The sequence below is a fragment of the Phyllostomus hastatus genome, unplaced genomic scaffold (assembly GCF_019186645.2).
Source record: "Phyllostomus hastatus isolate PE091 unplaced genomic scaffold, TTU_PhHast_1.1 phas_scaffold_317, whole genome shotgun sequence".
In the NCBI taxonomy this organism is placed as follows: domain Eukaryota; kingdom Metazoa; phylum Chordata; class Mammalia; order Chiroptera; family Phyllostomidae; genus Phyllostomus; species Phyllostomus hastatus.
The window spans coordinates 11,085,820-11,099,217 of record NW_025334023.1 but is presented as its reverse complement, the minus strand read 5'-3'; the positions used below and the strand labels follow the sequence as shown (position 1 = coordinate 11,099,217).

The window sequence follows — 13,398 nt, the reverse complement described above, 5'->3', positions numbered from 1 at the left end:
AGAGGAGCATGCAGACTGCTTTACAACTTAAGATAAGGGGAAGGCTGCTTCTACGGTGCATCAGTTTCCTTATCAGAAAATTGGGACAATAATATTTATCTCATAGGGGTTTTGTGAGAATTGGATAAAGTATAAATGTAAGAAATTAAAGCCTTAGGTTTTTTCATCTGCAAAGTAGAAATAATCATATCTATATTTCAAGCCATTTACAGGGATTCAATAAGATGACATCATGGAAAGAAAAGGTACTTTGCATGTGGCAGGACCAATAATAGGTACTTAGTAGGTCATTATTACTGTTGAAGACTGGTTTTTATTCCAAAGAACTTTTGAGAGATGTCCTTTGCCTTCTATCTGCCCTCTCTTCATAATCACGTTGTTTCTCATCCTTTGTTATTAGTTTCCTCTTACTGCTTTAACAAATTACCTTCCTCTGTCTCCAAACCCAGCAAAGGCAGTCTGGTCCTTCTCAGGCTGCATCTCTCTGACCTATTCTTCTGCCTTCTCTTCTGTGGTTAAGGACTCCACTGGCCCCACCCAGATAATCCTAAATAATCCCCCCATCTCAAAACCCTTAACCCTAATCATGTTACAGAACAGGGCCAAGGTGGGGTACGATATCCTATTACCAAAAGGACCCCCCACTAGGTTCTCTATGTCCACCGCCCAAGGAAAGACGTCTCTCAGTGCCAGATATTTGTGAAAAGGAAATATTTATTTAAAGCTATACAGACTTAAAGTAGTGACCTAATGTCTTCATTAAAATATTAAAGTCCTTTGGAATACCCACAGACACACACAGTCCTTCCTTCTCCCTCTGCCCTAATCTGGGGTACTGTATCTCAGGAAAAGAAGCAGAAGTCCATGATTCAGTCTCCCGGCACCATCAACTGTGTTGCGGCCAGAATCTCCAGTTAATCCAAAGTCACATGGCACCTTCTCATGGCCCACCAGCAAAAGTCCTTTCACCCCTTCTCTTCCAGGCAAAGTCTCTCCTGCCTCCTAAGCTGCATGGTTCTTACTCTCACCAAAGTTGCAGGGGTCCCCACCCTGGCCAAAGCCACTTGGCTCCCTCCCAGCAAGCTGCAGGGGTCTCCACTCTACCAAAACCCTGTGGTTCTCTCTCCAATGGCTGCCATGTCTGGGTTTAAATCCCCACGCCAATCTTCCTCTGCAGCCCCATTTCTGACTCCTCCTACAATCGGTTACACGTGCCAGCATTCCTGTATCCTTCTAGCTTTTCTGGGCTGCGATAATGAGTCTGGGCAGGCATGTACCATGGTGTGGAGCCAATAATCTCCAAGCTCTCATGCAGGCACTGTAACCAGGGGCAATTGCCTCCCAGTTATGTCTTGGATGGAAGTCACTTCCATCCCACTGGCTCAAAGCATGGCCACAGCTATTTAACATATCCATGAAACCAGTTAAAGGTTATAGATATGTTAAATGACCTTGCCAGAGGTTAGCTGCAAAGCTGTTGTTATGCAAAACAACTCTCCATGGCCCTGCTCCATGTGTTCCTTCCCCCAACTCACACCTGTGTGTGTGGTGGGGCGGGGGGGGCATCCTATATATCTTTCTAATATGTCCTGGACACCTTGAGTTCTGGACCCAATTCCAAATCCCTATTTGCCCCACCCCCTTGGCTGCACCCTGTTATAATCACATCTGCAAATCTTTTTTGCCATATAAAGTAACATATTCACAGGTTTTGGGGAGTAAGATGTGGACAATTTTGGCAAGAAGGGTTGGGGGATTATTCTTCCTATGATATCCTGGGCAACCATGACACATATCAAGTAATTTTACCTGTTTTTATGGGTACTGTCCCTGTGAGTTCTCCCTCCACTCTTGGCATTCTGCTATACAATCTCAAAGTGGTTCAGCCAAAATCAATAATCTGACTAACATAGGAAAAAATACTATTATGATCCTGTTTAAGCCCAATAGAGAGCATGGGTGTTTTTGGTTGGAGAAGGTTACTTGCAAAAACACATGGGTTGGTGTAGCAGGAAATTCACAGGCCTTGCAGTAGCAGACAGGTTTTGAGTTGGGTCCTGCCCCTCCACTTGATAGCTGGTGTGACTCTGGATGTGTTGCTTGGATTATCTGAGTCTATGTCTTCTCATCTGTAACACAGGGCTAATAGATGCATTGCAAGACATTTGTGAGAACTGAATGTGCACTTAATAAATTACTCATGGAGTCTAGTTCACAGTGTTATTATAAATGTGATCATGGAATCACAATAACCTTGTACATGTGGTATAAGCACAACATTCCTAGTAGAGGATTCCAAGATGGATTTAGATTCAGACACATCTACCTATATTTGAATCCTGGTTCTGCCACATACTAGCTTTCTTCATTTAGCTCTTTGAGCTTCATTTCCTTTAAAGTGAGATAAAAAATGCTCACATGGCAGGATTGCTGTCAGAAAAAATTAAGTGAAATTCATTCCATGTTGGTGTTGGGCACTTTGTGTTCATCATCCATTTTTGTATGTCTATAACAATCTTTTGAGTTAATGTCATCACTATCTGCATTTCATAGATGAGGGAATGGTCATTTGTGGTTAAGAGGCCATTTGAGAAGTTAAGTAATGTACCTCCTGAAATTCACAGCTAGGAATAGCAGAGTTGGGACTTAAACCCAGGTCTCTTCTCTCTCCAAAGATTGGCATATAACCCATATTGTGTCTTCCTACTTAGTAAGTTGAGTAAAACAATGAATATAGAATCTTTATAGAGTTGTGGGCACTTAATAAGCACGGTTTCAGTCAGGTACCCAAGTATCTCATGGCCACATCTGCCAGCCTCAGGATGAGCAGCTTTGCTCTCCCCTTACTAGATGTCCCTGGTTGTCAAGGCGCCACCACACATTGAAAAGCAGGAGGGGCAGGAGGGATGCAGGAGCCATTGCATTATTCATGTCTAATTCTACTTGTCTAATGGACTTGTTAAAAGCACCCTGGGTGGGAAGTGTGAGTCTTAATGGCATTTTATCAAAGTTTCTGTGATAAATTAGCACATAAAGCAAATTAAAAACAGCTGATCGCTTTTGAAATTAGGTGATGGGGCATTGGAGCATTTTTCCCAGACGTGAAGATCCATTAATATCCAAAAGAGCCAGAAACTGCCGAAATGTGTCAGCTGCTTGTTTTTAGGGATCCAACAAGTCTGACTCAATGTAGTTGTAGAGGGTAAGATTGTCCGAGATAAACAGCACTCGGGGAAAGAGTGTGTCACTGAACCCTTTCCTCAAGGGCACCAATTGCTGAAGGCAAGAGTGGGAAACCTCCCCTCAGGAATTCTTGGGAACAGAATGGAACACAGTGAATGAGTGTTTGCCCTGGTGGGGACCTCTGAGAACAGTCTCTACTCCCCTCCTCTGACACATGGGGATGCTGAGGCGTCACAGAAATAGGACTTTTGAAGGTCATCTGAAACATTTCCACTGATGTGTATGGAGGATCCACTTAGTGTCCAGTGCTGTACTGAGTCCTGAGGATACAGACCTGTTTTAGATGTCTGTATAGAGTCCCAGGACAGCTACGCTAAGTGGCACCCAGATCCCCGATTCAAAGATCAGTACATTTTTCAAAATAACTATTATAATAGTTATTACTATTATTATAACTAAAATTTGAGCACTCAGTGCCAAGTTGGTGTTGCAATACTTTACTTATATTATTTTATTTAACCCTCAGCTGCTGTAATTACTATGCCAGTTTTACCACTAATAAATTTGAAGCCCAGAGAGGTTAAGTAACTTGTTCAAGGTCACACAGTTAAAAAGTGGCAAACCCAGGCAGCCTGATGCTAGAGCCTGCTTCTTAGCTACCACCTGCCAGCTTTCCTGATGGCATTTCCACCTCCATTCCCTACACTTTACATCCAGAAGGAGCCTGGAGCCAAACAGGAGCTTTAAGGATTTTTAGGATAAGAAACACTGGAACAGGGACTGCACTGTAAAGGAACTGCAAGGATTTGGAGGGGAAGAGGAGGCAAACTGCAAAGGGAAGATTAAAAGTTCCTGGTGCTGCTAAATTGTGAGTCTGGCCAGAGGGTGACAGGCTGGGATATTGAACCTGATAATGAAATGGGCAAGAATGTGGATTTTCAAGTCAAGCAGACCTTACCGTAGATTCACATGTATACATGTGGCCCGGGGCAGATCCCTTAAATTCCTGAGTCTCCTTTCCTCACCTGAAAAACAAATACAAGTTTTATCCTTAGGGTTGCTGTGATGTCAAATAGACAGTGGATTCGAAGTGTCAGGCCCCCTGACATGGGCATTTGTAATGGCTTCTGTCAAGGTTACTATCCCTGCCACCTCCACCACCTCCCAGATTGAGGAGGGGACAAGGTAAAAAGCATTGAGCTGGGACATGGGATCAGGAGACCCAAGCCCCAGCCCTGGGTTCTGCCTCTAAGCCACGTATCCTGGGGTTAATCAGTGGACCTCCTAGATGTATCCCTTGTCTGTAGAAAGGGATAGCACTACGTTCATCATACCGTCTCTGGAGGATTGGATTCAGTCACAAATGAGGTAGTGTACACGATTATGATTTACAATCTGTAGAATGAGTGCCGGGGGTCCCCAGGACAACTCCTGGAGTTAGTTCACTGGGAGGGCTCATAGGCCTCAGCCTCGTCACAGTCATGACTGATTTATTGTGGGGAAAGGATTCACAACAAAATCAGCGCACGAAAGGAGCATGGGCCAAAGTCCAGAGGGAAGTGAGTGAAAGCTTCCAACAGTCCTCTTCCAGTGGAGTCACACAGGACATGCCCAGTTCTTCCTTCAACAAATGGTGACAACAGGTATGAAATACTGTCTACCAGGGAGGCTCATGAGAGAACTCAGGGTCCAGGGTTTTTACTGGGGCTGGTCATCTAGGCTCCTCTGCCCGGCACCTCTCCAGGCTGCCAGAAAAAAAGCGAGTGTTGAACATAACATTATTGTTTATACAGTTCAGGCACAGTGAGCCATTATGACTAGAAAATGGTGAGAAACCCCCCAGAATCTAAGTTCCCATATGTCAGACAAGGGCCACCTTAGCAGAGGCCTTTTTAAAGATAGCAACCTCAGGTTTGCTATGTTAACTACATTTTGCACAGAGTAGCATTTGTAGAAAGGATTTTTATGAATAAACACTCATAAGGAAAAGGGGAAATAATAACAATAACATCAACAGCTCATAGTACTGATTGTCACTGTGTGCCATTCACTCACTGTTGTGTATGCTTTCTCCGCATTGGCTCATGTAACATTTCATGCACACAGCTCCTTGATGTAGATACTGTTATCACCACCATGTTTTATATATGAGGGAGCTGAGTCCTAAAAGAGGTTCAGTAGCTTGTCTGGATGTCCAGCTGTATAACTAGTAGGAAGTCATAGAACCAGAGTACAGCCCTGACAATGCAGCCCCTCAGTCTACATTCTTTTTTTCTTTTAATCCTCACCTAAGGATATGTTTTTATTGATTTTAGAGAGAGAAGAAGGGACAGAGAAAGAGAGAAAAACAGCAGTGTGACAGAAACATCAATCAGTTGCCTCCCATGTGTGCACCAACTAGGAATCAAACCTGCAGCCTTTTAGTATATGGGGCAATGCTCCAACCAACTGAGCCGCCCTGCCAGGGCCCTCAGTGTATATTCTTTACCCCTATATTACACTCTGCTACACTGCACTTACCAGGGGCTGGGTGCTTTGTGTGTGTTATTTTATTAATGTTCACAACAGTTCTATGTGAATATAGTTATTGGACTAATTGTGCATTTAAAAAAAACCTGTGGCTCAGGAATATTAATTTATGCCCCATCACCCCACCAGAGAAGCGACCGTGTCTGGAGTGTGTCTCTGCCCTCTCCCAGCCTGGTTTTTTCTGTCAGGGGCTTTGTTGAAACTTTTAATGGGGAACATGCAAATGGTCAAGGTGGAAATGAGTCATTCTGGGGTCTGGGACCTAGAAACTTCCCCCCTAGTCCTCATGTGGAGTCAGAGTTAATGGAAAAAAGGGTTGTATTGGAGTAATTCAACTTTCCCTGCGTTATTTCAGAGCTTTAGATGCTGTCTTTAGCTCTTCTTGGTTCCCATGACAGCAGATGTGATATTTCTTTCATGAGGAAGAAAAAAAGAAAGGAAAAGAGCCACACTCGGTCCTCAGTGATATTAGAAAATCTGTTTCCCAGATCTAGCTAATTTTTCTTGCACAGCGGTTACACTCTAGGGAAATTCTTAGAATGGAATCAAAAGGGAATAAACAGGGAGATGACAAAATCTGCTTCTCCAGAGGAATTGTACGCTGTGGGTGTGGAGGTGGTTTGTGAGAGGGGGAGATGGGACCTGAGGGGGCAACATAGGACCTGAGACAAATTGTCAGCATCTGAAGGCAACAGCTGGTTGGTTTTAAGGTCTTGGTCATCATTCATCATTTTAATTCTGCTTCCAACTCCCTCTCCCCACCAGTCATACATGTGCTGGGCTTTGCTAGGCTAAGCAAATGCTTTCTGGTGGGGAAAGCATGATGCATAAAAGCAAGAATTACCATTCAGAGTGACAGCTGCAATAATGAGGTAGGCTCAGCATTATATGGAAGCAAAAAGATTTGTCTTGTTCATGTAATTTTGACCTATCTAGACACATACACATAAACATAGGTATATGTGCTTGTATTATTGCATTTTAAGCATTTATTCATGTCATTATATTAGCCTCTGCAACCATTCAATTTCAGTGATGGTCCAATATTCCCATTGAGTGGAAAGATCACAGTCCTCTGTGCATGGACATTTAAGTTATTACCTATTGTTCCCTATTATAAAGGAAAGAGTTCTACAGACTGATACAGCTGAGAGGACTTGTTCATAACACAAATGTTTTATTCAGAAAGATGCCCATGTTTCTCTTCAATATTTCTTTCTTTTTAGTGATTGTAAAAATTTGACTGTAGTGGGAGGGGGAAAAATATCTTCATTAGGTACAAACCTGTCTTTATCACCTCCTGTCATCACCTTGTCACAAATGATTGTCTCCAAGAAAAGTACCCCAGTTTCAGGGGTCTATAATCTCTGCCTGCAACCACCAAGAAGTGAGAACTAACCTCAATCTGTGACCAAAGAAATAGGAAAGTGGACCACGATTTGGGAGTTAGTCCTAGAAGATGGATGATGAGTTCTTAGTCCAGAGTGAATAATCCAAACAATGAATCCTAAACCTGTGCTCCAAAGATTCCTAACAATCTCTTCTCTTGTTATTCCCTCCAGAGCCATGTTTGACTATGACAAGAGCAAGGACAGTGGGCTGCCAAGTCAAGGACTTAGTTTTAAATATGGAGATATTCTCCATGTTATCAACGCCTCTGATGATGAGTGGTGGCAAGCCCGGAGAGTCACCCTGGAGGGGGACAGTGAGGAGATGGGGGTCATCCCCAGCAAACGGAGGTAAGAACACCTTTTCCATTTCAGAGCTTTGCTTTTCCACTATCCAGGGAGTAGAGATGAGGGAAGATGGAGATGTGGCAAATTGTTCACAAAGTATCTATTTGAGCGGGATAGTCAGTCTACAGGAACATTGCTGGTGGTGACAGGTGACGTGAATTAATACTCTCACTTCATATTAGGGTTTAACTGAAACTGGTGATTGTGATAAGGTTGTGATAAAGGAAGAAAGAGGATCTGATCACACTGCCTTCCAAAAACTTTTACCAGCACTCGCATTTTCAAGATTATGCTTACCAGTTTGTATGCTGACTTACAAACCCCAAGGGCTTAGTCCAAAGATTCAAAATTTAACACATAATCCCATAGAAAGGCCAGGTAAAAGTCAAATAAAGTAAAAAAAAAAAAGTCAGTACAAGGCCCTGGTTCTGTATTGAAGGAAATAAACTAGAAACCTCCATTCCAAATTCAAATGTGTGGGATACAAGATGTCAAATATCTGGTGAGGTTGAAAGACCGGTTGTAAACTGTTTTTCTCCAGCTTTCCACTTCCACTCAGATGCATGATTCTATGTTTCCTAAGCATTATGCTCTTTCTTTTCTAAGCATTTGTTCAGGTCTACTTTGGAAAGGCGGGAATATACTTCAGAACAGCCAACTCCTTCATCTGTCCCAGCAGTTTCTACTCATCACCACCAGGAAGGAACCTTCCTTCTCCCAGATATTATCTAAGAAACAAATCATCTACACCCTAGAAAAGAGATACATAGATATGAAAGCAAAGTGAGGAGCAATGCTTATTCACAGCGACTTTTTCTTGAGCTGCAGGTTTCTCAAAGGCCTCTTTCACATCCAGATACTTTTGTAAAAAATCCTCAGTGAAGCCGAGTATGTAAATGCGGCCACATACAAAGTGATCCAGTGAATGAGCTAGCACAACCCACTGTGGGAAGATGTAAATTACATGGAAGAATAATTCTGTAGGTCATTTGCAATCCAAGGAAGACTTGTTTCCCATCTTCTCTGCCTGTGGCCACACAGCCCAGGGAGAAATGTGGGGCAGGGACTGTTCCACAGCTGCTCCTTCACTTTAAGTGGGGGACCAAGTGGCAGTGAAGGAGCTGAAACTGCAGGGAATCTCCCCACCCCCAGGCCCACACCTACAAATCTCCCACCAGCAGACAGTTCCCTGGGTCTCCCTGCACCCCTGGACTCCTAGATAATTGCCTCACATTGCCCTAAGAGAACATTCTGAGTTTCTACTGTGGCTTCTAATGTTTTTCTGAAAGATTTTGTATTCAGAGCCTTTTCTCTCAGCCCTAGTTTATATTCTGTGTTTCTCCATTTCTATTTACTTCAAAAAATGCCAAGGCAACATACATTTTTATATGCTTTGATTTAATTAATCGAAGCTGTCTGAGGGGCTGCTCTGTAGAAAAATGCCCCAAGGATGAAATGGATAGAGGAAGAAAAACTATGTGGGAATAGATTTCACCTCACTTTTTAAATTATATTTTATAGATTATGCTATCACAGTTGTCCCAATATTTCCCCCTTTGCCCCCCTCCACCCAGCATCCCCCACAACCTCAGTCAATTCCCACACCATTGTTCATGTCCATAGATTGTGCATAGGTTCTTTGGCTACTCCATTCCTATTCTGTACTTTACATCCTTATGGTTATTCTGTAACTACCTATTTGTACTTCTTAATCCCCTCACCTCTTCATCTATTCCCCACACCCTGCTCCCATCTGGCAACTATTGAAATGCTCTTCATATCCATGATTCTGTCTCTGTTCTTATTGGCTTAGTTTGTTTTTGGGATTCAATTATGGATAGATATGCATTTGTTGCCATTTTATTGTTCATAAAATTTCATATAACAATGGTTCAGCGAAGATGAACTACTTTAGTGTTTTCTTCTCTGGGAAGCTCTTCATCTGCCCTTTGATTCTAAATGATGTCTTTGCTGGGTAGAGCAATCTTGTCTGTAGATCCCTGCTTTTCATGACTTTGAATGTTTCTTGCCAATCCCTTCTAGCCTGCAAAGTTTCTTTTGAGAAATGAACTGACAGTCTTATTGAACTCCTTTGTAGGTAATTATCTCCCATTCTCTTGTTGCTTTTAAGATTCTCTTTTTGTCTTTAACCTTTGCTATATTAATTATGATGTATCTTGGAGTGGGCCTCTAAGATCCATCTTATTTGGAACTCTCTGTGCTTCCTGGACTTGCATATCTATTTCCTTCACCAAATTAGGAAAATTTTCTTTCATTATTCTTTTCAAATAGATTTTCAATTTCTTGCTCTTTCTCTTCTCCTTCTAACTCCCCTATGATGTGAATGTTGGAGCACTTAAAGTTGTCCCATAGTCTGCTTACACTAACCTCGTTTTTTTGTGTTTTTTTTTATTCTTTTTTTCTTCATGTTTTGATTGGTTATTTTTGCTTCCTTATGTTCCAAATCATTGATTTGATTCTCAGCCTCATTCACTCTACTATTGTTTCCCTGTAAATTACCCTTTTTCAATTAGAGTATCCTTCATTTCTGACTGGATTTTTTTCATACTGTTGAGGTCCTCACTAAGTTCCTTGAGCATCCTTATAACCAATGTTTTGAACTCTGCTTCTAATAGATTATTTATCTCAACTTTGTTTAGGTCTTTTTCTGGAGTTTTGTTCTGTTCTTTCATTTGAGCCATGTTTGTTTGTCTCCTCATTTTGGCAGCCTCCCTGTGTCTGTTCTATGTATTAGGTAGAGTTGCTATGACTCCCTGGGGTCCAGTGGCACAGCCTACCCTATCATCAAAGCTGGGTCTTGAGGTGCAACTTTCATGTGGGCTTGAGTATATTCTTCTCTTGTAGTTGAGCCTTGATTTATGTTGGTAGGTCATTGGGAGAGATTTACCCAGGCCAGTGAGCTGCAAGGATGGGCTATTGCCACTGACCACCAACCTCCACCCTCTGTGGAAGATCAGATGTGCAGGGGCAGCACTGTGGTGCTCCAACATGGTCTATAGCTGTCTACTGCATGTGCAGACTTTGGGGTTTCCCACGTGGTACAGGTCAAGTTCAAACCCCACCTGTGTTCTGCCTGGGACTACCCTGTATGAGCTATAAAGCAATCTTAGATGGCTGCCATTTGTGCTGAGCTTGAAGATTCCCAGGCAAAGCCAAACTGTGAATCTAGGCTGGCTGCTGCTAGTGCTGGGCCTGAGGCCACTTAGGAAAAGATACAGGGGCTAGGGACTCACTGAGGCTGGCTGTTGCTTGTTTGAGAGGATTTAGGAAGTTGTAAAGTATGAGCCAAGACCAGCCATTTATATGGAAAAATCACTGTCAACAGCTTGGAAAAATCACTGTTAACAACTTATTGGGCCTGTAAGTTGGGTAGGAAGGAGTCTCAGGGGATCTCCAGGGCAGGGCAAACATTGTTAGCTAGGTTGATGGAGTCTCACATATGTCATCCACCAGCCTTGTGGCTCTGTGGGAGGAGGGTTCAGAAAAAGCATAATGGCCTCTGCTAGCCTTTCTGTCTGGCAGAAAGCTGTCCCCCAGCTCCTACCTTGATGTCAGACATGTCAGTTCTGTATGCCACTGGTGCCTTTCAAGCTGCTACCCCAGTGCTGGAGCTCAGAAGGAGTGACTCTGAGTATGTCCATGTTCTTTAAGGGGAACTGCTTGGGATTCTAGAAGCTTCTTCCACTGACTGAGTTCCTGCTGGCTTCTGCAGCCAGAGGTTTTGGGGACTTATCTTTCCTAGCACTGGGCTGGGGGGCCTGGTATGTTTCTGGGTCTCCTCACTCCTGAGATATTCCTCCCAAATTTTTATCTACTTCACGTGGATGTGGGAACAGACCATTCCACATCTCCGCCCCTGCTGCCAGTCTGGGTGGATGTGGTTTCTTTAATTCCATAGTTGTCAGATTTTACTCAACTCAGTTTTGACAGTTCTGAGTGATGGTTGTTCAATAGTTGAGTGTCATTCTGATGTTGTTGTGCTAGGAGTGAGCCATTTTTACCTATGCTGCCATCTTGACCCAAAGTCTCTCAGCTCATTTTAAAGTTCTTTTACAAGTAGGAGCTGACTAGAGAAGGTCTGAATTACCAGGGAAGATCGTAAACTAAAATAATGGTTTTCACACCAGGGAAACATTATAAAAGCTTACATATGCCCACCCCCCTGCTTCCCTGACCCTCTTCCACACCTCCCCCCATACACACACACACACTCTAAGATTCTAATTTAGTCCATCTGGAGTGGGTCCAGAAATCCGTATTTTTTGTAAGTTCCTGCAGGTGATTCTGATAATAGAAGATCCAATGTTGTGGAAAAATTGTAAAAGGGATTCAAGTTTCAGATGGGAGAGTTGACCTGTACAATTTTCAGCCTCTTTCCCACCCTACAGTTCTGTGATTCTAACCAGTCTTGTCAATAGTCCCTCGTTTGTTGGATTACACATCCCTTTTTCTCCAGGAAGCATTCTTGGTGTTATTCCTCTTCAGGTGATTTTCTACCTGGCTTTCTTTCTTTTTTGGGTGAAAACCATTTTAACAACCATACTGCAGCTGGCCTGGGAAAGATGTTTGTCAGGTGAATATAATATTGATATCTATTTGTGTTCTATCTCATGAGAGTCCAGTAGTTTCCCCCTTTGTATGTGAATAGATGTATGAATACATGTGACTGTAATTTCTCTAAAATTTTCTCCTTAGGATTTTAATTCTTTCCAAGTATGTTCCCATTGTTGTTTTATATGTTTAAAAAAGTAACACATTTCTTGCAGAAAATTGGAAAAATTTTTTCCAAAAGAAAAAAGAAGAGTATAACAAAGAAGTAAGAATCACTTAAAATCATATCCCATAAAGAGTTCTTATGCACTTATTTTAATGCAATTTAAAACCTGTCATGAGCCTGTTCTGAGCCTGCTCTTTAATACTTGACTCAAAGGAGGCACCCTCACTTCATACTATATCCAGCATCTTAAAACTGTAATTCAAAATAAATAGCAGTTGGTAGAAATACAATTTGCTGTTAGATTGGGGTTATTTTTTTCAATCCTGACCCCTTTTGTGAGCATAGTTCAGATAGTAGAGCTGATCTGGAAAAATCTCATAATGGATGATGTCAGTGTGGGATATTTCCCTTTACAAAATGTTTTCTTATTATTATTCCACTTAATCATCCTGGTAAAACCAAGATGAAAATTACTGCCTTCCCTCTACATCTTTTTGAAGGTGGCAAATAAATTTTATTTACCAAAACACTCCAAGAAATGCTCAATGCTGTTCTAAGCCCTTTATAATTAACTTATTTAAATTTCATTATAACCCTATAAAGGAAGTGATATTATTATTTCCATTTTATAAATTAGGAGATTGGTTAACTTGCCTGAAATTGCCATGCCAGTAAGTGACAGAACTGGGATTTGAATTCAGGCTGCAGAATTGATGCTCTTGATTCAAATGCAATCCTACCTCCCAAGGTTCCAAAAGTAAGACTGCAAAAATTTAATTCAGCAAGCATTGCTTGAGCAGCATCTATATGCCAAAGACTGTCATCAGGTTAATGTCTGGAGCAACACTTATGGGACCATCATGTAGCTATGGCACAGCTTCACTGTGATTAGAGCAATGAGGGCCCTATCGTAAATAAAGGTACTCTCCTACTGTGCTCAAACTGCCATAACAAAATACTACAGACTGGGTGGCTTAAACAATAGATATTTATTTCTCACAGTTCTAGAGACTGGGAGTCCAAATTCAAAGTGCTGGCTTATTGGGTTCCCAGTGAGGGCCCTCTTCCTTGTTGGCAAATGGCCTTCTCACTGTGTCCTTACGTGGCTGAGAGATTGTCTTTTCATATGTCTCTTCTTATAAGGGCACTAATCCCACTTACGTCTCCAACCTCCTGTCCTAATTATCTCCCAAGGCCCCACTTTCAAATACC

The 13,398-nt window shown here is 42.2% G+C and overlaps 1 protein-coding gene across 17 annotated transcripts in view; it reads left to right on the top strand.

Annotated features, from left to right (window-relative positions):
• Positions 1-13,398, top strand: part of DLG2 (discs large MAGUK scaffold protein 2) — a 1,902,487-nt gene that overhangs the window by 1,820,963 nt on the left and 68,126 nt on the right. For all 17 annotated transcript variants that reach the window (XM_045817849.1, XM_045817836.1, XM_045817835.1 and 14 more), the window contains one exon: positions 7,275-7,451. In XM_045817849.1, coding sequence (XP_045673805.1) covers positions 7,275-7,451 — 177 coding nt within the window. The remainder of the gene's footprint in view (positions 1-7,274; positions 7,452-13,398) is intronic.